General features: G+C 34.2%; 2 protein-coding genes across 2 annotated transcripts in view; both read right to left on the bottom strand.

The window, feature by feature from the left end:
• Nucleotides 1-26,785, bottom strand: part of LOC127834901 (uncharacterized) — a 173,385-nt gene that overhangs the window by 28,207 nt on the left and 118,393 nt on the right. The window lies entirely within an intron of this gene.
• Nucleotides 756-26,692, bottom strand: LOC127834892 (uncharacterized). The gene is made up of 6 exons (XM_052361009.1): nucleotides 26,537-26,692; nucleotides 23,681-24,626; nucleotides 7,752-7,917; nucleotides 3,814-3,926; nucleotides 3,429-3,643; nucleotides 756-3,180 (listed from the first exon to the last, which is right to left on the bottom strand). Exons 2-6 carry the CDS (start codon nucleotides 24,590-24,592, stop codon nucleotides 3,060-3,062), a joined length of 1,527 nt encoding a protein of 508 aa, XP_052216969.1. The 5' UTR covers nucleotides 24,593-24,626; nucleotides 26,537-26,692; the 3' UTR covers nucleotides 756-3,059.

Genomic DNA, 26,785 nt, shown 5'->3' with positions numbered 1-26,785 from the left:
TGATGCAAAATGTTGTCCGATTACATACACACATTTGATAGTGGCACCATTAATAACATAAACAAAAGATAAAAATGTTCGCTTGACTCATTATAGGTAACCGAGCATTCAAATACGCTCTAGTACAAGTTGGTCGTTTCCTTTTATTTACAACCTTATGATTACAAAATGGCTTAACATGTGACGTATACATTTATTTCAAAGATGCACAATGTATTTTATGAGTAATTGTAGGATATTGTGAACACACGTGCATGCTAATTTCATGCAAATAAGGAGGCCGCGATAACAAGAAGGTTGCCGCGGTTACGATGACTTTGTTGGTAATGAAACTGTATTCGACGGTTTTTGTCTATCCCACATATGTACCACATTTTGCATGTTGTGTTACTTTGTTCAGTTCGTAGTTCAATTTTTCTCATGAGACTGCTGAGCTATACAATAAGTGGCTCTTCTGATTTCCGTCCCCTGCATTCGCGCAATTTGTTCGGGAGCCAACATTGAGATATTGAATAATTGCGTGACTTTATGGCGGACTGAGTGGCACCTGAACAGACCTTACATTTGCACAGGCTTGTCTAGATTTACTCTTGCCGCTGAATGCATACGGCCAATGTTTGCATGACGCGTGTCAGTTGTACATCTAAATGAACAAAGGAAAGAAAAAAAAATGTTCATACGTAAATTTAGGATATAGTATCTTGTTTTATTTTAAAATGTGTTCCTTACAAACAATTAAACTAAAAGACTAAACCTGACATTTTATTTTTATTTTTTAATGTATCACAGCGTCAACTCTGCATAAAACGTTTCTAACGAAATACATCAGTTATTTAGCAATGAAACAATATTATGTCGCAGTAACACATTCTGAATGTAAAACACTACACATTTGAATGAAGTTGAACACGTTAACCTAAAATATCGAATCTAACAAACAAACACAAACTTCACATACTGTGTTACTTCAACATTAGCTCTTGTATAGCTATACGCATGCTATATATTAATCGAAAGTTGTGCATAGGTATTTAAAACATAACTAAACAACGTATGATTGTTAAAAAAAATTACATCTAAAATGAAACAGTAGCAATATGTAGCCATATGTACAACAAAACCCCTCATATATTGAACCATTGAATTACGCACATCTCTTTCAGATATTTAGACTTTGTGTTAACATACGTTAGAGAAAAACAAACCATATGCCGCATGCGTTCATATTCTAACGAAAGTGAACATCTATACAACATATTCTGTTCAGCAAATGGAAATACGGCAAATGGAAACGTATATATTTGATATAAATACACTTGATTTAAAGTCATTGCAAGAAATTCAAGGCACAATGCCGACGTCATTCAGTTACCGCTTGGGTTTGCATGCAAACGACATCAACCTCAGCATACTAGTCAGTTTCTCAAACATTCAGACATTTTTTACGTGGCATTCCGATGTCTATATGACGTAGAAATAAAAATATATATTGTATTTGATATCGCGATAAATGCTATTTATGTCTTTAGGAAAATACAATACAATGAATTTGATGTCCATAATTACATTTATAAAAGATGTTTATGTATACCGAATGATGTCGAATATAGTACATATAAAGCTACTTTGGTCATGCTCTGTTACCAGCCGTTAAGAAATCCGTTAAGTTGAAATTTGAATATACAATAAGCGAATAAGAAATGTCCATGAAATTATACCGTTATCTGTAAAATAGGATATATATGCACGCGGTTATTCACACATGCAACAACGTGAAATGCCATATAGGATTTATAAAGCCAATCAAGAATCAACGACAATAACACGCCTATTTTCTATACACTATAACGTGTTAAATGTAAACCCCTCTTCCCCAATCAATCCTAAGGTGAAAGTAAAAAATATGTTTATGCAAAAAGTGCTTTCATCAATGTGCTTTATATCATTATCATATTGTAATACATACATACGTAAATGTATGTATGTTATTAGAGCAGTTAAAACAAACATGTTAGCATTCTATTGCACTCATAAAACATCATGCCATATCGTAAATCTCGTTAACTACTAAACGACAATCGATGCTCAATATGTCATATTTGATTATGTGCAGACGTTTAAAATGCATGGGGTGAACATAGTACTTCTTACGCAGAACATTTTCGTCTTACAAAGTTCGTATGTTAAAATAATAAATAAAGTTGTATAAATAAATAATCATAATGAATTAAGTATTATGGAAGAAAGGAATTCTTGAATTGCGTTTTCATTGATCAGGATATATTTAACTCAAACATTTCTGTTGCAATCTGGTCCATCTACTTGACCACAAAAAATGTTCATACAAACATGTCGTTTACTGTACGATACGATGATTAAGTCAGTAAGCTATGTCAAGTCCACCTTCTTTAAAAAAACGAACCAATCCAAAAGTTAAGTAAACAGGAGACATTTTAGCATCTGATTTTGCGAATATTGTTTTACAAACAAGTTTCTATAATCATTCAGTTATTGTGGGTTTTTGGAAAACAGTGCGAACATAAAGAAATTGCTATTGAACGATACAGAACAAAATCATTGAACTAAATAATTTCATGGACACAAAATTTACAATCGACATAAAACTCTTATAACTTAATTACATATGGAAATACTCATTTCCCTCAATTACAAATGCAATAAAAATCATGCACGTTACAAATGTCATATACATTTCTCAGCTAAAATTTTCAAACTTGTGTGTGAGTCTGAAAATCTTTAATGTATTTACATAATTATATCTGTTGACCAAAACAAGAAAACACATTGAAAAATTCATTATATGCAACAGTAGAATAAACACATAATCATGTTTGAATTTACAAGGATGTCATTAATTCAAAACATTTATAATACTTAAAATTAACTTCAAATACTAGCAAATATGTGAACACAAACATAGCTAATATATATGATATCATGTTCTAATGCACACGTCAATAAATTGTTACCCTTACATTATACAGTTGTTAACCGTCAAGCGCTGCCCCTTAACATAATGGTAACATAAGTTTACAAATTCAATCACTTGTAATGATTCCTTCCAGCTTATCTGATGGGTTAATATCATCCAGGGTAATACCTTTACGTTTGAGCTCATCAGTCACACTGTCCAGATATGTTGGATCGGGATAACCAAACCTTTAATGAAAACAATTATTTCAAAATGATTATTGAACCACACTTTACTTTGGTGATTTTTCATTTCAACGAAAATTTTACTTTGGTGATTAATGTGTACCATTATTATACTATAATGCCACCAAATATAAGTAAGATAATGATCGGGTGATAATTATATGATAAGATAAAATGCATATTCTTTCGATTCATCTGCTACACATGTAAAAAAAGTATTTTAACAATAACATAATGTTAATAAATCATACTTGGTATATGGCCGATTGTCAGTCTTATGGTAGATAGCGTTCCAAGTTATCAATCCTTCCTGGCCTGTTGTTCGATAGCTTCCAATGGTGAAAACCAGTTTCCTTTCAAAGGCAACCCTAAGCATTCTGCAAATGTTTCGTCCTTGCTCATTGTCAGGGAGATATGCCGTTTTCATTATCCCCTTATACAATTTACCAGGACATGGATGACATTCCTGGAAAACACATATGCCAAAATAAGACACTTTCAATTTCTTAAAATCTCTTTAAATTGAAAAACTTTTATATAAAAATTGATAGTAATTTTTAATCGCTACTTGAAAAGCGGAGGATTTCGCAACGTGTGTATCTAGATGAAATGAAACTACGACATGTTTTAATATACCGATTGTCGTCCTTCAAAAATCTCGTATGTGATGCTAATTTTTGCATCTCTTTCGTATCCAGTACAAAACCCCTGTGTTTGTTTAACAGTCATCTTCCCTGGTGGTTGATCACCTGAAATGAGTTTAAAGAACTTCATCAACTTTAAGAAAGAAGGGCCAACATGGCCCAAGATTGCTAACATGAGTAGTCTGTTTTTAAGAAAGTTGTGCTAGGGTCGTTTCTTTAACTAACTTATGTTACATACACTATATATATTAAACAATATACTTTGATTTTAACAAAGAAAAGACATTTTTCTAAGAAATTATATATTTTTCTAATAAAGTCTTTATTTACATTGTGACCGCTTGGGCATGGCCATCTTTGAGCCAGGGATATGGTAAGTCGTGCGGTTTCAGAGAATGTTTAAAATAACTTTGCTTTTGGAATGTATATATACCATGTGACTCTCTGCGTGGTTTAGTTGATCCTGGTTGCAGGTGAAATAATGCTCATAGAGATCCTGAACGTGTATGCAACATTGTATTTCAAAATGTGTAGTAAATATAGATCATACACATTAATAAAAATAAATGGAAGGGTTGCAAGCGAACATTAACCAGAATTATCTTTGAATAAACATGGAAATCATTTTGCTAAATTGCAGGACAGAGTAATGGACATTGGAAAGTGACCTCACACAATGACTTTGAACACATGTGTGATGATTCAAGTGAATATCCGTAGTATTAACAGTGATATGGAGTCGTTACATGTTTAAATTAATCAAGTACAATAAGATGCACAAGTATTTGAAATCGAAGATAAGATTTATAGATTTTGGTCGGTCACCTTACCCAATGACCGTGAATACACGTTTGAAGTTTCGATTGAATACCTGTAGAGAAAAACAAACGCACGGTTAAAATGCACGTTTACCTAATACTAATTTCCAAGTACTTAAAGGAGGCATAATGTTGCTATAATCAAGACAAGAGTTATGGAATTTAATCAGTGATCAAACACAATGACCCGGAACACGTCTTTAAAGTTTAAATTTAATAACTGTAACACGCGCAAGCACCTGACTGACAGACAATGGAAATTACCGTATTCCAAACGTTTTCTGAAGTACTCAGATACATGACAACTTCAAAAACAGCTTCACTTAAGGATAGTTCTTACTGGGGGTTGGGGTGAAGTATTAAGAGACGCGGTTAACATCAAATTCATGGTATGTTATGCACCGACAAATCACACATTTTACGTAAACAACATGTGGTTGTTCAGCTGCAGATGGAATTTGACTTGGTGTTGATTCTGTCCTTTTTTCTATAAATCAACGGTGTAATTAAGAGCAGTGTTTAGAAGAACCATTTAACACTTTTTAACATTATTATAAAATTAATTAAGTTACATTAACGAGTGAAATTAACGATTACATATCGATTTGTTTTTTTAGAATGTCTTATTTAGGTACTTAATGTTTGAATAGTAATTTTTATAATGCATCGGTCTTTTACATTCGTTCAATCTTTTATTTTAATATGAAATGTGTTGCAGGCGAAACAATTACATTTAAAGATGTTTTTGCACACCAAATACCAGAAACGAGTACTTTTGACGAAGATAGTGTAAAGGGTTCTACACAAAGCTCACTTTTCACCAAAGTCAAATCAATTTAAGAATAAAAAATAACAGAAAATAAAATAAATATCAATCAATTGATATCATATTTTCTTATTTTTGCTATGTATGTTTATTTTTTTGTATTTAGTAAACGATGCATAATTCGACGCGCTTAATGACTTATCGTGCGCTTTAACGAGAACTCTTCAACGCGTTGAAGAGAGAACGGCCTTGATCGCGTTATCCTTCACTAGCATAACGCTCCCTCACAAAGGGTGAATTCTTCGTTTATTGAGATTATCCTTCTTTGATTTGAATTGCTCTGGAGTACACAGCTAGCCCCGATGGATTTCAGAGCATTTTCCGAAATCAAGAGTGTTCTTCGAGGTGAATGTTTCGAATCTGAAGACAATCTAACATCGTTAACCACACCGATTCTTTAAAAAATCTGACACAAACTGGTTGAAATTTTCTGGAAATATTAAATATTATACAGGCGCCAAACGTGTTGTGCGCTAGGCGTTGACTGTTTGGAGAAAGTACATCGATATCGTTATGTTATGACGAATAACATTTAATTAAAGTTGGCGCGAAATTAACATATAATGACCTTTTTCAATTTATGTTATTTTTATGCACTTTGTGTCAATCATATTTCCTGTGAGGGATAACTCATATTCAAAACTTATTTTGATGTGCACTTTATTGTATTAATATTAAAATTACCAAGCTTCTTCACAAATGTTCAAACTTTACGAACAACCCTCATATACTGTAAATGTTGTTCCTTTATGAGGTAATCATCATTTGAAATTGGTAAAATTATAAAACATAACAAATGCGAAACGATTGACTAACATGAAGTTGATGTTTTTTTATTTGCTTTCGTTCAAAATTGAGACAGCACATGGGTAAATTAAAAGAAAAACTTTAGTAGGCAAAATGCTATATAATTAAGGTAATGGCCGATGGATTAGAATAATAATCTTTTAACACGACCGACCCCGAAAAACTTATGTATAAAAACTAGTGTTTAGTGGTTTTAATGGAATTACATTTGTATGAATGCGATACTTTAACTTCATAAAATGCAAAACAAAAGTTAACACGACCGTTTAACATTTTCCATTTAAGAAACAATATATTTCAGTTTCAGTATCACGAAGTCTATATCCTTATAAAACCGCATTCATCCATGAATAGTTGATTGTGTCTATCATAAAATGTAGTTTGTTATCGACTGCTTCAGATTGATATACATAATTTACTCAGAGAGCGACCCATACACACGTTGTGTTCGTATTCTAAACACTGTAAGAAGACTTCAGTTGAAACCATAAACATTAAGACACAGGCCTTGTTAAACAAGCTCATGACCAACCAATTACATATACAAAGCACTTAGAATTTGGTAAGTTATGATACAGACGTGTTGACAATATCATGGGTGCAAATTTTAGGAAAATATATTACATTATATAGCAATTAACTGGATGCAAACTATATTTGTACACATACAATTGGGTTTATCTTGCGCAATATGATTTATAAGGACGACATTACTTTACATAAACACACTTCTAAAATGAAAAACCATCTTAATACGAACACGTAACAAAGATGCAAAATAAATAATAATGTTCCTCCTACTGCTCAAAAAACACCAGTTATTGAAAGAGGATGTCCATAGGTAAGGTGCTGATTGCACATATTCATTCTTTAAATTGATGAAACAGCCTTTTGTGATACTTCGTTTCCCCAGAAATATTTTTTGGAATTTCGTGAAAATCTGCCAAAATGTGTAAAACAAGTACTGATTTGAACCGAATAGTTTACGACAGAGGACAACAGACGCTCAAGAGTCACCAAGCTGACCTGAGCTTTTACCAAAATAGAGAATTTTAAATTAGTGGGGCCCTTATCCCAAATACAAGCTATACAAAACTGTTTTTTACTAAAATATGTGATTGACACTGACGCCCCACAACAAAATTTTGGACACAGAAAAATCCACTTTATATTTTACTGCATACAAGAAGACAAACGGTCTAACTTCAGCCAAATCTTTGCGCAGCTAAATTACCTTTTTTAAATCATAAACATATGGAGGTAATAAATCTGTGAAAAGTTGAATAAGATTCGGCCAGAAGTAAAAGGAGAGTTTACAAAACAGACAGCATTTAGACTATATATTATATGGTCGAAAACAGGGCCATACTTCTACCAACACCTTTTGCATCCAAGATGTATATCTTAATTACACATTAATGTCATTCAACTATGCAAGTTTGTGCAAGGTCAACTCCATAGTTAACCTGTATTGTTTACCTGTGATTTTTCCACATACGAGTCCACATGCAGGACACCATTGCTTAAAACGTAGTGATTGGTCGATGCATTCTCCACAGAAAATGTGACCACACTTTAGCTTTTTGGGGTTACATATTACCTTCATACATATAATACATTGTTCATTCAATTCCTCTGAGGAAACCTGAAACGAAAGTCATATGTAAGGACTACTGAGATAATTTTATTAGAATGCACAAATGTTTGCTGGGTAACAAATAAAAGGTTGTTTTACACAAGAAGACAAATACACCGACATAAATGAATCTTAGTTATTCTTAGACTTAAACGAAATAGAACTATATGCAGATATGTTTACAATATGGGTTATGAATGCTCAACTGATTGCTACATGCAGATATAACACCTTAAAAACTGTAAAATACTTTAAAACTCTTGACACATATAAAAAAAACTTTTTACAACCAAAGTGATTAAAACCACTATCGAAATTGTCCGTAATATTTTTTGCACACATGTGTTTAGTATGTTTCATTTCATGGGCCCAACATTTGACCTTTAGATTGACAACGTTTCAATAAAATCACATTGACATAATTTCACCTCTCCGAGATATTATTTTTATGAACGGAGCAGAGATTTTTTGAAATTAGAACACATGTTTAGTGCACGTTTAATTTTGATAAGTTAAAATTGGAATCTAATTAAGAAGTACACAAAATTATTAAATATGCTACATGACGTCGTGTTTGACCTCAAATGGCCAAAATTCGAAGAAGGCCGATATATAATTTTGACAAATGTTTCATATGATCTTAAAAGGAAAATATTCTTGCTAAGATGTTAACAAAGAAACTTATTTGTGCCATTGCAACATTAATTTGGACAAACGTTTGGAGCCAGTTTCACGAAGAGTGGGCTTTGTAACTGAACCTATGTAAATGTGGTAAACAAACGACCAACAAAAGGCAATAATTGAGTTCAAACTAAGCAATTAAAACTACGATAATGTTAAAAGTAGAAATAACAAGACTATTGCCAAGCAATATATGTCCCCTACCGGCTCCACCATTTTCAGAAATTCCACCATTGTCAGAATTTGTGTTTTATCTGTTGCCATAGCCACCAGAATTTTTGACGTAGGGACAAAATCTATCCATGTCACATGTTTCATTAAAAAATATGAAGAACTTTGTTTTAAAGTTATCGCAGGATCCAGAAAACCACCATTTTCAACAGTTTTTCTAGTCTATTTGGTGCCATAGCAATCAGATATTTTGACGTAGAAACAAAATGAAATTACGTGCATTATGTCCATATTGCCATCTATCCGTTTTGCAAGTTTCATGAAAAAATATTAAGAACTTTTAAAGTAATCGTAGGATCAAGAAAAGTGTGACTGACTGACAGACAGACAGACTGACAGACAGACAGACAGCGCATACCATGAAACCGGTAGGGTTCAATGACAGCCATATAAGCTAAAGGTTACCCACATCCCCACTACTGACAGTGAATTTATTTACAGGAAATGAGAATATAGGAGGGAAGTTAGTAGGTCCGATAACGGAGAAATTTTCTTAAAACTACGTTAAAGTTTCAAAAAGTGATTTTCTTAAATCTGTCCACATAGCGGTGCCAGGGGACTACCACATTGGTCATATTTTTTTAAAAGAGAATACCGGTTTTAAGAATTGTTGTACACAAACAGCATGCATGAAATCCGGTCAGATTTGTTACATAGAACTTTCAAATTTTCATTTTTAACCGTTTTAAAACAATCGATTGTATCTGGTAGCACGTATTGTTTTAATGCGCCTCAATGAAGTCGTAGATAATTAGAGGTAATGTTATCTCTTCTTTTAAGCATTTTGCTTATGAGTTGGTTATGAAGCTTTCACTTTTGACCAGTTTAGTAGAAAAACTCGCACTAAGGAGGCATAATTTTATAATGTGCGATATTATATTTGCGCGTCCTGGCACTCATGTTTTAATTTTTTGTCTGCATAGGCACGTTTGATTAATGTTGTTTTAGACACGCGTTTGTTTTTTATTCAATTCATGCCTACGTGTGAAGTCCGGCTTACCATCAACCAGATTTAAAATCCCAATTAATTGATTGACCGATGCAAGACGGTGGTCCCATTTTTAATGGCCACCGGAAAAAACTTTGCGAAACCGAAATTTCGCAAACTTAAGTACCGTTTTTCTTGAAGATTTGCTTGTTTGTGATAAAGTATAAGATAAAAGTCTTACTTTCTATTAATAATTGTAAATTTTTGCTTAACAAATGAGTTTTCTTCACTATGAACTTAATTTGCAAAGTTGGTCTTCCCATGGGATTTTCGCATTTTCCCATGGGATTTTTCTTTCTTCCGTGGGAATAAATGTTTACCCTTGGGATTTTTATTCCAGCTTTTATTATGGAAAAAAAATCCGATGGGATTAAAAAAAACACGTTCGTTTATGCGTAGTTATCGATTTTAAGCATAGTAAAAGCATTTGTGCTTATTTTCGTTCAATTTTCTTTGATAGAAAAAAAATCCATTTTTTTGGGGAAAAAAATCCATGGGATTTTTTTCTGATATTTAGAGATTTATTCATGTAACGTTCAGAAACACTACATTTAAACAAATGATGAATAATTTTCGCGATTTTAATGCGTTTAATCGTGTTTAAAAAAATAAAAAAGCCCATGGGATTTTTTTCCAGTGGGATTTTTTTCCTATGTCATTTTTTCCAATGGGATTTTTAAAAATAAATTTGTTTTTTTTTATAATCATATCACCATCACAATATGACTGAGTGTTATGATTGTGCATACTAATACTAAAGCAACGTTTACAAAACTAATTACATACCAATCACTCAAGCTTCATACCTCTACTTTGTACTTTTAATTCAGATTGATCTCATTTAAAATCATGACATACATTCAAGATAACTGTCAATTAATCAAAATATACCTTGATGCTTCGTACTCAGCGCTTTAAAAAAGAAAAACGTTGCGAATACATTAATTGAGATTAAGTAAAGTTTTTACGATTTAAATAATTCCACTAAAATGATACTTGTTTTGGTTTCAAATTGTCGCTCAAAATATTTACAAGATATATCAGTTACTAGTGAATCGATTTGGTTAATTTCCGCAATCCAATAATAATGGCGTTAGTATGACAAATTAATAGCTACTCGTCATTGAATGTATGCAACTCATAAAGATATTGAAACAGCAACAACAGCATATGTGAATAATTATGTATTATCTTCTTCAGATATACTGTGTCATACTATCAACGTCATCCTCATAAGTGGTATTATAACAAAATACACACCATTACAATATAAATCAAAACCTATTTTACCGTTATGCTAATGATGTTATTTTCAGTATTTGTATACATTATACTTTAATACAAAAAGTGTTAACAAATAAGTATATTGAATATTTATTGAAATAAACACTTGGGAACGAAACAAGTTATTGAATTATAATAAACTAGTTTTACCATGTGTGTACATTCATATTAAATCTTTTGAATATCACACTTGACTTAATGTCTTTGGGTGTTGCTATTTCTAATCAAAATAATATTATTACTAGAAATGGCGCGGCAGAGGCCGACGCGTATCCCCACGCCGAATGTTTGACCTAGGTGTGCCCCAGGGTTGGTAATGCGGCCATGCATAGCTGAGATTGACCGTATTGTCATAAGAGAAGTTCATCATCAATAAGAAGTGAATTGGTGTAGAAATGAAGAAGTTATAGTAAAAGGCAATTTTGGGTGGGTGTGGTCTATGTGGGCGGGGCCCCAGGGTTGGTAATGGGGCCATGCATAGTTGAGATTGACCGTATTGTCATAAGAGAGGTTCAGTATCAATTTGAAGTGAATCGGTGTAGAAATGAAGAAATTATAGTAAAAGGCAATTTTGGGTGGGTGTGGTCTATGTGGGCGGGGCGCCCCAGGGTTGGTAATGGGGCCATGCATAGTTGAGATTGACTGTATTGTCATAAGAGAAGTTCAATATCAATTTGAAGTGAATCGGTGTAGAAATAAAGAAATTATAGTAAAGGCAATTTTGGGTGCGTGTGGTCTATGTGGGCGGGGCCCCAGGGTTGGTAATGGGGCCATGCATAGTTGAGATTGACCCTAATGTCATAAGAGAAGTTCAGTATCAATTTGAAGTGAATCCGTGTAGAAATGAAAAAATTATAGTAAATGGAATTTTTTGGTGGGTGTGGCCTATGTGTGCGGGCGCCCCAGGGTTGGGATTGGGGCCATGCATAGTTGAGATTGACCCTAATGTCATAACAAAAGTTCAGTATCAATTTGAAGTGAATCCGTGTAGAAATGAAAAAATTATAGTAAATGGAAATTTTTGGTGGGTGTGGCCTATGTGGGCGGGGTGCCCCAGGGTTGGGAATGGGGCCATGCATGGTTGAGATTGACCGTATTGTCATAAGAGAGGTCCAGTATCAATTTGAAGTGAATCGGTGTAGAAATAAAGAAGTAAATGTAAAATAACCTAAAAAAATGAGTGATAATTTCTGACGCGGCCCCACCCCAACCGCTATAACTTTTGACCCAGGGGTCAGATCAAAATTCCAAATAGTGCAGGGTCGCACATATGCTCATAGCTACCATGTGTGTAAGTTTCAAGGTTCTAGTGCTTTTAGTGTAGGAGGAGATAGTGGCCAGGACGGACGGACAGACGGACGGACAGACGGACGGACGGCGGAGATAACCACAATATCCCCACCTTTTTTTCAAAAAGCGTGGGGATAAAAAATATGTTTGTGTAGACTGTGTGTTTCATCATCAACAGCTGTAAATTAATTGGAGATGAAATAGTAAAACAATAAAAAGTCAAATAAATTGACTGTTAAATATAATTGACTTAGTCGTGTATTTGATAACAACATAAATTTAAGCTACCATCGCTATTTAAAACGTATCGATCACTGTTACGATCCAATTAAGAGGAACGTGTGAAACGTTAAATTGACAGCAATTATCCTACACATTCAGTAAATAAGATGTTCAGTTTACTTAAACCAAAGGGCATTTTAAAACTGACTATTATTGCATTGTAATATATTGTTATGTACAAATTGTCACGTTCATGTATGTTGTTTTTGTGTGTATTAAACACCATAAAAACTACCGTAATTTCTCTTACTTTTCTAAATTTTCTTTTATCTATCTCCTTTTTTTAGCCAAAATATTCATTTTTCCTGAGTCTAAATTTTTGGACATACGGATTTTCGGACAGTCAATTAAACCGAGCAATTTTATCAGATTTTGGCCCTGTTTCTGGTGACCCATCGATCATGCATTTTTACAACCGGATTAAAGTAATAAAACTTTGCAGTATCATCCCTAAGGGCAATCGGCCAATACATTTGCGTTATTGAGTAAATTACCTTGTAATCTGTAATAAACAATGGTTTCTTCCAACAGCGTTTGAAATGATATCGTATTAACAGTGGAAGAAACTTCTCGTTCGGAAAAATAGGGGAATTTTTATTCCCGATCGGGAAATAAAACAGCAATTTTATGGTGGGTTCAGAAAATGGACTGGGGGAAACTTTTGTATACAAAAAATCTCTTTCAACACTACCTTTCTGTAGCGGAAATACATATCTAAATTTTAACCGTGCACATTTTTAAGGCCTTGGTTTTCTTTCAATATATTTGCAAAATTTGTATAATCTACTTAAAAATGGTAAAATCAGTGGTTTCCCAAATTAGAAACCAAATTTCCCGATCGGGAAACTATCGGAATTTACAGTTTCCTAATCAGGAAAAAGTACATATGTATCCAGTTAATGTATATATGTATTATTTCTAGACATAAACACAAACATGGCATCAAAAGTTAACGGTGGACGTTTTATTAACAATGTGGCACTAGTTCTATGCATTCATACTGGAAAATTTAGCCTAATCAGAAAATTGTCCAAAGAACTAAGATCAGAAAAGTACAAAAGCCTAAAGTTACACTGAAAATTTAAAAAAAAGTTCGAAGTCGTATTTACGCAAATAAAGGCGTAACTATGATAACAAACACGTAATAACGCAAACAAATGCATTATAATGATAATAGACACGTAATAACGCTAAAAATGCGTAATAACGCCAAACTGAATGGCGTACAGACGATTAAAAGGCGTAATAACGCTAGAAAAGGCGTGTCTTTTTTGCCCACTGTTAATTTATTCAAATGTTTTTAATAGTATGATACATTTGGAATGTATAAATATATGTCATATAATAGCTATGTTCCTGGATGAGTGATTTAGAAATATAGTGTTTCTTTAATTGGGCGTAGCTCTTTTACATCGCGTTTGACGTAGATGACTTGCGATAATTTATGCAGCAGGAGCATTGAACACAAATTGAATTAGGAAAACATGTGGTGATTAAGTTTACTATAAGACATGTATAATCGAACTAGCAGTTACACAGTTAGTGTTGTATACGCGACAAAAGGCTTTAGCACTATTGGGTTGTTGTTGTTGTGTTTTTTTTTTGCAAAAAGGGTCCTTAAATATGGTTACATGTTAAATGCATCAAGATACTAAAGTGCATACATTTACATGCTGAAAATGTGTTTGTTAAGTATCATCCCTCTAGCAAAACTACTATAGATTTACGTGTTACACAGTTTTACAATCCTATTTTGCTAAATATTGGCCATAACTGTGCATATGTAAACATGATTCAAAATATCCAAACGCGCAAGTGCACATGCTGGTTAATATATGTTTATACAATTTCATCGTTCAAGCAGCATTACGTATCGTTTTACACGCGACACAAGTTCAAATTGTATTTTAACCGAAAATGTGTAATCTCTGGTTATGTTGAACAAGGAATACATTTGAAAAAAGATATTTTGCGTATATCTTGATTTCACAACTTTAAGTTTAAACTGTACTTTTCTAAATAATTAAATTGATGACAAAGATTTAATCGTCGTTTTTTGAGTTGTTAGTTGCATTCATCGCTTATAAATAAACTTGTAAGTTTCATTTTATAAATGAAAACATCTAGCCACGATACTTAAGATTTAAAATTGAAATCAAGCTGTCTTACAAACTGCAAACGGGCAAATGTACCCAATCCTGATATGGATATTGCCTATGAACCGGTTGATCTTAAACGCAATACTCGATATTACTACAATGCAAACGCGCAATCACGATGATAGAAGCTTGATAACGAAAACTCGAAATTACGACAGTACGATGACGATAAGGCGATAAAACTTCGTGTTGTCACCATCGTACTGTCGCATTTTCACCATCACAACGTCGTCATTTATTGCGTTTTCATTATCGTAATGTCGCGTTATCATTATCGCATTGCCGTGATATTGCGTTTTCATAATCGAACTGTCGCGTTATCATCATCATTATGACGTGTTATTGCCATCGTACTGTCGCCTTCCGGTTTGGATGGTAACAATAACAGCATCGTCGCACTATCGAGTATTCCGTATAAAACCAATTCATTCATAGGGGATGACAATAAGTAATTTCGTACAAATGTCGGTTGCCTATTCTGGCTTTCAGAGACGATTTCCAGAAAGTCTGAAATTGTCGTTACAAATTCAACAAGCAAATTCATTGAATTGATATCTCCCGCCAATATACTTCTGAACACAAAAGTTCCGGACAAACAAAAAAAATAATTTTCAAGACACAAAGGACCATAACTCCGTTATTATGCAATGGTGTACAATGCTATTTGGCATGCATCATCCTCTTATCCATATATATACTCATACCAAGTTTCAATGAAATCCGCCAAAGCACTTCCAAGATATGGCTCTGGACACAATAGTGCCGGACGGACGAACAGAAAGACGGACAACACCAAAACAATATCCCTTCGCCTATGGCGGGGATAATAAACTCAAACGTACTCGTAACGTTTTGGTTTGAATTAATGTCTTCAAAGAAGCCATCACTTTATATAGTACACAAGGCGTTATTTCGCCTTTTTAAAGCGTTCGTACGCCTTTGAAATTGGCGTTATTACGCCTTTTTAAGTGTTTGTACGCCTTTTAATTTGCGTTATAACCCTTTTGTTTATCATTTGTAAGCCTTTTAGTTTGGCGTTACTACGCCTTTTTAAGCGTTTGTACTCCTTTTAGTTTGCGTTATTATGCCTTTTTAGCGTTTGTACGCCTTTTAGGTTGGCGTAATAACGCCTTTTTTAGTCTTTGTACGCCTTTTACTTGGCATTATTATGCCCTTTTTAGCGTATGTACGCCTTTTAGTTTGGCGTTATTAGCGTGTGTACGCCTTTAAGTTTGCGTTATAACGCCTTTTTTTAGCATTTGTACGCCTTTATTTCTCACTATTATGCCTTTATTTTGCGTTATTACACATTTATTAGCGTTATAATGGGGTTGTTTTTCGAAATTACGTGTTTATTTGCGTAGAAACGCATTGAGTCGCGTTTATACGTTTTTGGCACTATTTTATTTAAAATTTAAGTGGTACTTATTGGCTTTCGTAGCAAAGAGCGCTAGATAAAATCCACAAGCATGAACAGCAATTCAGTCAATTCTGATAGTTTCCCAATCAGGAAATCGGGTTTCTAATTCGGGAAACCACTGATTTTAACATTTTTACGTAGATAATATAAATTGTGCAACATTATTGAAAGAAAACCAGGGACTATACAAAACATTTGCACGGTAAAAATTTAGATATGTATTTCCTCTACAAAAAGGCGGTGTTAAACACAGATTTTTTTGTACCTTAAAGTTTTCCTCTAGCCCATTTTCTGAACCCACCATAAAATTGCTGTTTTGTTTCCTGAACGGGAATAAAAATGCAAATTTTGTCTATGAGTCTATGATCAGGAAAACAATATGGGGATTTCCCTAGTTTCCCGAACGGGAAATTTCTTCCACTGATTAAGAAAGCCAAACGTTTAATGTTTTACTTTTTATATATTATTTCAGGTGTTTGCAAAGATGTTAAGTTGTTTTTATTTTAAAGCAGCGAACGAAGAGTAAAACACAATAAAGTTATTGTACATTGATATATTATTTCTACTTCAATTAAATAAATGACAAACGAACATCACATGCTTATCTCTAAATGTTTTTCGTATTTAATTTTTCGGACACGTAAAACAATATTTTAAAGTGTCCGGAAACTTAGAATAATTACGGTATATAGTTAAAGCAGGTTATAGTTGAATTGTTTGAAGCATTAATAAAATATAAAATATAAGCTTATTTTTCACTAAACTATAAATGATCATATGGATAAACAATTAAACATGCATAAAGTCACTTGTGTAGATTACTCCTTATTGAAATATTGCAATGTAATTTATTAGACAGCTGATTAAAAAGATGTTGATAAAAATAGTGAATGATATGCCAATATATTGTGAGACTGGAATAACTTATGTGGAAATACAAACCAAAGACACTATTAATGCAACAACAACAATAACAACTATTCAAACACAATCAGAAAACTGCCACAGCTATGTCCTTTTGTTGCTTTCTAAAAATCTAGAAGAAACATATAGATGTTTGTGCTTACATATTCAGATAAACTTCTAATCTTTGAGCATGCTATTAATTCAAATAATTTATATTTAAAAGCGTTTGCTTCTACATGTATGTTGAAAACTAACAACAACAAATGAGAAAAATACCATTTCTATAATTTTATTTTATTTATATTTCATTGTTTATTTGTTCATGATCATGAAGGATTGTTTGGATAACAGAGTGTGTCTAGAGAACATATACCGGTACCATTATCGATATTTTTATGAATTGCAATAAAGCGGAGAAATTAAATAGGCCCTCATACTGACACCATTCTTATCAGAATGCGGTTATAAAACCGATACAGTTTCCATAGCAACTCGTAACGCTTTTTTGAACTGAATGTGTAGTGAATATTTTTAGCGACACATTGAATGGGAATACTGCATCTAAGACGGGTAAATGAAATTGTAACCATTTCTCTCTCTCAATATTCTCAATTCATTATCATTTAGTTATTAATACCTTAAACAGCAAACTCTATTAATCAATAAGATTTGATATAAGTCATAAAAAAGAGAGAATCATCCGAATTCACTGCAAAAATGAGCTGAGCAATAGGTTTTACGGCTGCTGAAATTGTTCATGTTAACTGTTGTTATTGCTGTTGCAAATTAACAGTAACATTTAACTTCGTTGAAAAGCGTTTGTAGTATGAGAACGGCGATGACGAAGATGATAACGATGATAACGATGATGACGACGATGATGATGACGATGACGACGACGATGCTGCTGTTGCTACTGCTGCTGCTGCTGATGATGCTGATGACGACGACGATGACGATAAAGATAGCGATATTGTTGATGATAATAACAATGCTGCTGCTGATGCTGATGACAATGATGCTGCTGCTGCTGATGATGATAATGATGATAATGACTATAAGGTGGAGGAGGACGAAGAGGAGGAGGTGGAGGAAGAGGAGCAGGTCGAGAACGACGACGAAGACGACGACGATTACGATGATGATGATAATGATGATGATGATAATGATGATGATCATGACGACGGCTACGACGCCGCCGACGACGACGACCATTACCACGATGATGATGCTGATGAAGCCTGTTATGGTATATATAAAGTCACAGTTGTTTTGGTTTTGACTTCGATTAAATGTATTGATACAATTTTAAGACCATCTGTTAAAGCCACCGAAAGATTCAGTCATTAAAAGGACCTTTTCACGTGTTGGTAAATTGAAAAAATAAAAATAAAAATGTTTCAGATTCGCAAATTTTCGTTGTAGTAATGATATTTGTGAGGAAACAGTAATACTGAACATTGACCATGCTCCACAATGTCTATTATAAGTAAGCATCGTTTGAGGATTAAAAACCTGAAAATTATAAAGCGTTGCAACGCGGAACGATTGAAAAATTTGGAAAATTCTGTTGTTGTCGTTACTTTGTGTGAAACTACGAGGATTGCTTATATATAGTATACAATACATCGCTAATTGTATGAGCACGAATGGCCGAGTGGTCTAAGCGATATACTTTTACTCCAGGAGTCAGTGATTCGAGCCAAGTTGAGGGTAACTTTTGTGTTTTTCTTTAATTGTATTCTTGATTTAAATGGAGCTTTTAAGATCCAATGTTTACATTAATCAATATAAAGCATTAAATGACAAACTTCAATACATGCGAAAAAATGTGAAAAGGCCCCTTTAACAACAAGCGACGACACTTTTTATGTAATATATATAAATGACCGGGGTTGTGTATAAAATTTTCAAAAAGTTTTTATTAGGACGTTTTTTTGTAATAAGATATGCATATTAAGTGGATCCCAAAGTATTATTTTAAGTAGATAAATAGATTTTTGATTTTGTAATTTGAAAGAGAGCTATATTGTATGTTAAAAATTAGTCCAGCTCGAGTTAAACTAGCATATACATCGGATTCATTTTAATTGTGAATCGCGGGCAGGCTCGTTAGAGTCTTTCAGCCCGCCGTAATTATAATTTTAGTTATTGGGTTTCACTCGTAAATTAGCAAAATAAAATATCAATAAACATTTCACCGGACTTGTGTATGAATTGTCATCCCATCGGACTATGTTATATGATTTTACGTGTGCTGTGCGTTACTGTCCGTCACGGGAAAATATGAAAGAAGACAAACACATTGCCTGAGATTGCCTTAATTTTGATCAAATTCGTATTAAATCTATTGTATGAAATATAATATGTTGATTAAGAGTGTCTATATTCAATTCAATGGGACAAAAGTAAAATAAAATATCTATCGAGAAGCACTTTTATGTGTATGTTATGTTAATACATGTACATACACGAACCAATTATAGCTGCGCTGATTATTGAAAAAATCTTTCACTTAGTGATGCAAGCATGAAATTTGTCATAAATTACCTTTAGGTACCCCTTTCTTCAAAAAGCACGTTAGCGACTTGAAAATTCAAAATGGCGGCATTTTTTCAAAATGGCCTCCAATACTCTGTTTTTAGCAAGAAGTACTAGTAGGGTCAATATATGAAAAAAATACCCTCAACCACCAAAAACTTGCTAAAAAGGGTATTTTAACTGATCCTGGTAGGGTAGAAGGTCCGTTAAAACATATCAAAAGTTTACCACAATCGGACCAACGGAAAGTAGTTTTTTTTCAAGATGGCCGAAAAGATGGCCACCAATTACCTATTAATGATCATAACTATGTAACTATACACTCAAATTTGATGAATGTGTGGCTATACCTAAGTTTCAAGGGGCAAAGACAACAATAAGATCATTAGACAATGTTTAAGTTTACAATATTACACACAAATCCAACATGGCGTCCAAAATGGCCACCAAGATGGCCACCAAAACCTATTTATGATAATAACTATAAAACTATCCACTCATATTTGATGATTTTGGTGTCTATACCGAGGTGTCGAGGGGCAAAGAACACATAACGATTGTCAGGCATAGTTTAAGTGTATTATGTTACACAGAAATCTCACATGGCTCAAACGACACAATACGAAGAACCACAAGTCCATTACTTTGACATGATGCTTGTTATGTAAAACGCCATAGTTTGAACCTGCCGTGATTTTTGGATTTTGTCAAGAGGATCGATATTTTTCAACTTCAGAATACACTGAATTTGCAGGGAATGATGCGTAATTTGCACCAAAAAATACAGTACTCTGGACTGCAATTGTCATTAAATTCTTGCCTATGATTAATATGTACAATATGGACAAATCGTGCATTCTGTCAACATAAGCCTTAGTTTGCAACCTTGCCACAACCTTCCCTTCACACCATTGTAACGTTTGACCAACCCTTGTATAGGCAGGCTGCCGAAATCATCACTGATACGCCAAAAAGAAGTTTAAAGTATTGATTAGAATTAAGGATGTTTCATAAACGTATGAACTTGCGGGGGGGGGGCAAAGGATCCCTCATGGCAGAAGCCGCTCTCAAAAACATTATTGAGGCAGTCTATAGAGAAAATGCGCAAAATTGTGCACACTGTGACACGAAAAAATGTCCAGAGGGCTTCACGGGACCATCTTCTTGTTGAAAAGTGCATACACAGTCAGCTTACATCCGAAATGACACAGGAAGATCCAGACATTCAGATACTGCTGGATCATGCAAAGGATTTGTACCATCCCTTCTTAGGGGCAAAATTACGCAAGCAGTTGATATGTTATGCGATTTATATAAAACCCGAGAGGGCTACAGAGAAGAAGAAACATGAACTTGCCCAGACCTCAAAGACAAGCATAGTATGGCTGAATTATAAGCTTATGATAAACAATTCAAGGGTGTTGGGTGATGCATTAGCAGGCAGTGCCCGATTTGCTATCCATCTTTGCTGCATATAAGCGACCTAGAGGAAATGCACCCAGACGTTAATCGAAAGTTCGGTATTGGTTTTCACGTTGTTCGTAGGAGCCATCAGTGCTATGCTGGGATAGGAAGTGATCTTGTCATTGAGCACACATTGCTGATGTGTTTATAGAGCACATGTGGTCTAACTCGCGGCAGTGAAACGGCCGAGGAAATGCAAACCCTTTGGACCCTATCTGCATCATCCGAGCACAACAGTGGGATGCAGGATTTCACAGATCTGACCTATACTTCAATTCCACAACACAAAGATTCAACTGAGGCGTGCATCAAAGGGGATTTTTGATCTATAGAAAATGCAGACTCAGATTACAACCTGCTCATCATACAGAGCTAACTCTACTCTGAGAAACATGATCACTAAGATAGTGGCTGGGCCAGATGTGAATGTTCATGCAGATGAGGCGGTTGGGAAAACGATCATAAGAGATATCATAGGAAAGTCGGTCTTTGCTTATAAATTCACGAGAAAATACAAAGCCTAAGCTCTTGGGAATAGCTTAGCTGTTAAGATCGCTTCTGACCGTGCTTTTTATCCTGCTCTTCTGTTCCAGCGTTTCCTCGTAGTGTCCAAATCTGGAGATCCTTCCCATTGCAGTCGTATTGTCTTTTGAACTGAGCTCCCATCCTGCTGCCTTCTTTGAAACCAAGAACATACTGTGTACAGCAGATAAGCTTCAGATCGCTCAGGCGATTCGAGAGTATGCTATAGACACATCATGTGAGGCTGAGATGATCTGTATTCATGAAACAGATGCATGATGGTGACACTTTGCTGAATCCTTGACCATGGAGAAGGGCGACTTATATAACGCAATGGCCGAGTCTTATGTAGATTCATAGAAAATGCATTACGGACAAGCGACAATATGGTTCGATGGCTACGAAGACGGTCATTATAACAAAGACAACACGCACCGGAGACGATGAAACAAACGTGAATCATATTGTGAGTTTCAAAGAAACAGAATGCTCATGTAAAGAAGGAAGACTTTTTGTCTCGTGAAAGAAATAAGGCCGGCATGATTGCTCTGATCAGCACAACTCTGCTTTAAATGGGATGCTATGTTGTTCTGTCTTCAGTGGATGCAGACGTTGAAATTGTTAAAGAAACAGTATAACGATCCCGTCGTAGCACCACACAGTTGGTGGGCGAGGATACAGATTTGCTCATCTAGATTCTGCATTTCTTCGAAAGGGACAATAAGACCATCTACTTCTGCTTTGATGTGAATAAATCACCAAGTGTATAATATTAACCTTTTGGAAGAACTCATGCTTATTCAGGCTGTAATTAATATTCAATGATTTTCAGCAACGGAAAAAAATGAAGTCTACAGAAGTAAGTAAAACCTGATCCTATTTTGAAGTCATGTGCTAGTTCATGCTCTCTTCCAAATGTCATAAATTGGATTTTATGATTATTCAACTGCTTAATGATAACCTCAACTCGATTAAGGTGTTCCTTATCTCCTAAACTATGGCGTTTTACATAACAACCGTAACTTTTGAGTAACATGTTATGGACTTGTGGTCCTTCGTATTGTGTTAATGGCCATTTTGGTCGCCGTGTTGGATGTTTGTGTAACATAATTAGCTTACATTTTGTCTGATGATATAAATATGATATTTGTGTGTTCTTTTCTCCCTGAAACCTGGGTATAGACACCAAATTAATCAAATTTGAGTGGACAGTTACATAGTCATATTTTATGATCATAAATATGTTTTGACGGCCATCTTGGCGGCCATTTTGGATGTGTGTGATATATAATAAACTTAAAAAATGTCTGATGACGTTAATATGTTCTTTGCCCCCTGAAACATATCTTTAGACACCAAAATCTAGATCTAAATTGAGGTGAAAGTAACATAGATATTATCATTAATATGTTTTGGCGGCCATCTAGGCAGCCATTTTGGACACCATGTTGGATTTCTGTGTGACATTATTAACTTACACTTTGTCTGAAGAAATAAATGTGTTCTTTGCCCCCTGAAACCTGGGTATTGACACCAAATTCATCAAACTTGAGTGGATAGTTACATAGCTATGATCATAAATACATTTTTGCGGCCATCTTGGCGGCCATTTATGAAGCCATGTTGGATTTGTGTGTACTATATTAAATTTTAACAATGTCTGAATTTAAATTCAAACTAGTCAAATTTTTGTGTACGAAATCAAAATCATGTAATATTCACAGCAGTAAAACCTTTCAGAGAATATGTTTCTTTTTTTCATTTTTCAATCCTGACGGCTATCTTGAAAACGGACGCCATTTTGAAATTTTGTATTGGCTAACGTGTTTTATCAAATCTACAGTTACTGAAGAGTATATGATATTTCTTGATATATAGACATAATCTGCTGAGCTATTAGAGAACAACTCCGATATTAACCCCTTTTAGATCGAGACCTACTTTACGTGGAAGTGTAGAAAGTAGACAGCACATAAATATAACTTTAGTTGGATGTATGCATACCGTGATTGACGAAAGTGGCCCTTCTGATATCTCGTCACTTCCAGAACATGACTCTTCCAGGCCTCCGATATCAAACATCTTGTCATTCAATAACTTATGTATGCCACTGCTGCGTTTGAAGTTTAATTCTGTGAAGCTGCTTTCAGTGTCGAGCCAGGTTAGTTTTGAATTAATCTCTACGATTTCCTGTTTCATTTTGTTTAGTACAACATATAATTTTTTGACGTGGTTTTGTGTAAGTAAGCTATCAATTAATTCCTGGTGATCTTCAATACGCTTTTCAAGTTCATTGCAAGATGTTCGAACTCTTGTTAAACGCTCAGTATTTGTCTCAAACGTTTCGCTGTACTGTTTTTCGCACTTTGATTGAAGACAATCAAACCATGTGTTAACATCTATCCGTAATTGTTGAAGTTCCTTAAGAAACTCCTGTTTACAGGTTTTATTGTCGGTTGTGTTTTGATCAATTTTATTTGCAGCACGCTTAAATTTTTCTGCCAAGTCGTGTAAGTGTGACTTGCATGCAGTAACCTCTTCGTCGTCAATATTAACCTCAAACAAGTCAACTATTTTGCACAATTTGTGGCATGAAACTACACAACGACCACATAGAGTGTCTGAATGGTCTGAACAGAAGAAAGCCAAATTTTCTGTTGCATGTGTTGCGCATTTATGAGTATGGATATCACCAGAACTATGTTTAGAAACCTTACGAGAATTATGGCCTGCAAAACCTTGACCTAAAATCGGTTGAGTTGTTTCAATTAAAAAAGCCCGGTGATTCTTAAATAACTTGGTTGACTTTTTGTGCACGTGGAAACAATTCTTACAAATTCTAAAATTACAGTTTTCGCAGAAAGCAGCAACTGACTCCGAACCGCATACACCGCATTCATTTAAGGAGCATTCCATTGTGTGTAATCTGTGTATCTTTCGTGTCGTAATTCTAAAATAAAAATTCGGCCAGTTCAATGGTGCAATTTTACAACACAACAACTTGGATTCAATTATATTAAATATGTCGTATTAATAAAACTCGGGAAAATTATAAATAAATTCTTGCCCGCTTCTCTTTTATTAAAAACAAATGATTATGCGATACACGATAATACATACAACATGAAAATTAACATAAAACCATAGTTAAAGCCTCTGTCAACGTCTTGATATCAAATTTAGAGAGCACACAATTCGTTAATATAACGTTTATATTAACATAGAACTTGTTTTTTACTTGACAAACAAGTATATATAAATCTATACAATCAAACAAACTTCGTGGTAAGAATTTATTTTACTAGTAACGAGTCCAAGAATATTCCTTTATGCAGGTGTAATAAACTAAACATTCGAAAAACACCCAGTAGAAAAAAAGAACAGCGCGTATAAATGATTCATTTCGCCCAAGGGGTTGCCTGTAGGTCGGCCCGTCAGGCTGTATGTCCAGCTATTTATTTATATAAGAATAGGTTCTCCGCAATTTAATTTAAGAAAACGCTTTTTAAAAGCAAAAATATCAACAAGCATTCACTGAAAAAGGACGTTCCGACACACTGACCTGTGTGACTTTCTGAAACAGATTTGAAGTGGACACATGTCCGGAAGAGTTACTATCAACTACGGACGCTATCGGACGGTTTATAATAGTTTTGGACCAGTTCGTACACCATACAATAGGTACGCGCTTCTAGTGCGATTCGAAATTGAGCCTTCACAAATCATGCACGTTATTGACAAATTTCAGACATTACAAAACAGTAATTAGCATTGTGCATGCGTAATTCACAACAATTATTTTTAAAAAAAACTATTTATACCTTACACAATAATTACCGATAAAATCATTTTACTAAAACGTATAAGATAGCTTAAAAGACGAATTGGCAATTTCGGCATTAGAGATTTTCTTAGAGTTATATGACTTAAAAAAACAATGACTATCTTTTCTGAATAAAGCCCGCTATTTCACATTTTTGAATTCGAAGATAGCGTAATAGCGTGGCTCTTATTAAATTTATAAAAGACGATGCGTCGAGCAAGAACCACATTTCGTTTGTAAATACCAAGGTTGCTCTTACTCTAACATAAAAGTCTTAATAACCTAATTATTGCAACGTTTACCCATCTATATCTTTAATCCTCATGGTATAATTTCCAAATAACTGAAACACACGTTCTACTGAAATGGTGAACGTAAAATTCAAAGCAATAGTTGTGTATGTATGAAAGCTGCATATTTGTCATCGGTACGTGCATTTAGCATACAGTGTACATCGAAATCGAAACTGGGATGAAATAAAGAACTGCCATTTAAGTTTGTGTTACTTTGAAAATCAAAATACATTACGTTATTCTAATCGTACATTAGTTCATAGAATTGCTCATACTTAACGTTTGGTTTAAAAGCTACGATATAACTAAGATATAGTGTATAATGGATACGCTTTACGTATGACCAACATTATTTTAAGGCCATGGTCTTTTTTACTAAGAGATTAAATGTTAAAGTATGGTCAAAGTCAAAATTTTAGGTAAAACGCGTAGAGCTAACGGTGAATGTTCTATATCTTGATGAAATCTCGATGATACGTGCCTCGAAGTCGAAAGTGGACTAAAATCATTAACCACCTACTCTTAAAAATTGTACTCATTATTTGTGAGTAACCACATATCCGTCAATGTAAACGCTCATACTTTATGCTTGATCTTGTATAATTGATACGAATGAAACAATATGAAAAACAAAACTAAGAAATTAAACGTTGTTGTCATCTTACCACTAATAGTAAACATGAACATGTAAAACGATAAATATTGTATATGGTACATATTAATCGTACAGTAAATAAAATTTACCTGTGTATTTGCCTTCACTTAAAGGCCTTCAGTATAGTTCTCTAAAGGAGGTCAATCATAACATCAGAACGTGTCCACATCAGATAAAATGTTTGAAGTCGGTCGGGCGTTATGAATGTAATATAATTTAGTTTAAACATTTCGATAAATGTTTAATAATAGTAACGTGTGATATTGTTATCATTAGGATTCTATAATCAGAGGTAATCACATGACAAACAAGATAGCGACGTACCGTACCGAGACAGG

The sequence above is a fragment of the Dreissena polymorpha genome, chromosome 6, assembly GCF_020536995.1.
Source record: "Dreissena polymorpha isolate Duluth1 chromosome 6, UMN_Dpol_1.0, whole genome shotgun sequence".
Lineage (NCBI taxonomy): Eukaryota > Metazoa > Mollusca > Bivalvia > Myida > Dreissenidae > Dreissena > Dreissena polymorpha.
Note: the sequence above shows the minus strand (reverse complement) of the source record. Positions and strands in the feature narration are given on the sequence as shown.

Coding starts and splice junctions, on each gene's coding strand:
- LOC127834892 (XM_052361009.1), bottom strand. CDS start 24,592: ATGGAATGCTCCTTAAATGAATGCGGTGTATGCGGTTCGGAGTCAGTT. Junction 3,927..7,751: donor CGTATGTGGAAAAATCACAG/GTAAACAATACA, acceptor AACTCATTTCAG/GTGATCAACCACCAGGGAAG. Junction 3,644..3,813: donor TTTTTGAAGGACGACAATCG/GTATATTAAAAC, acceptor TGTGTTTTCCAG/GAATGTCATCCATGTCCTGG.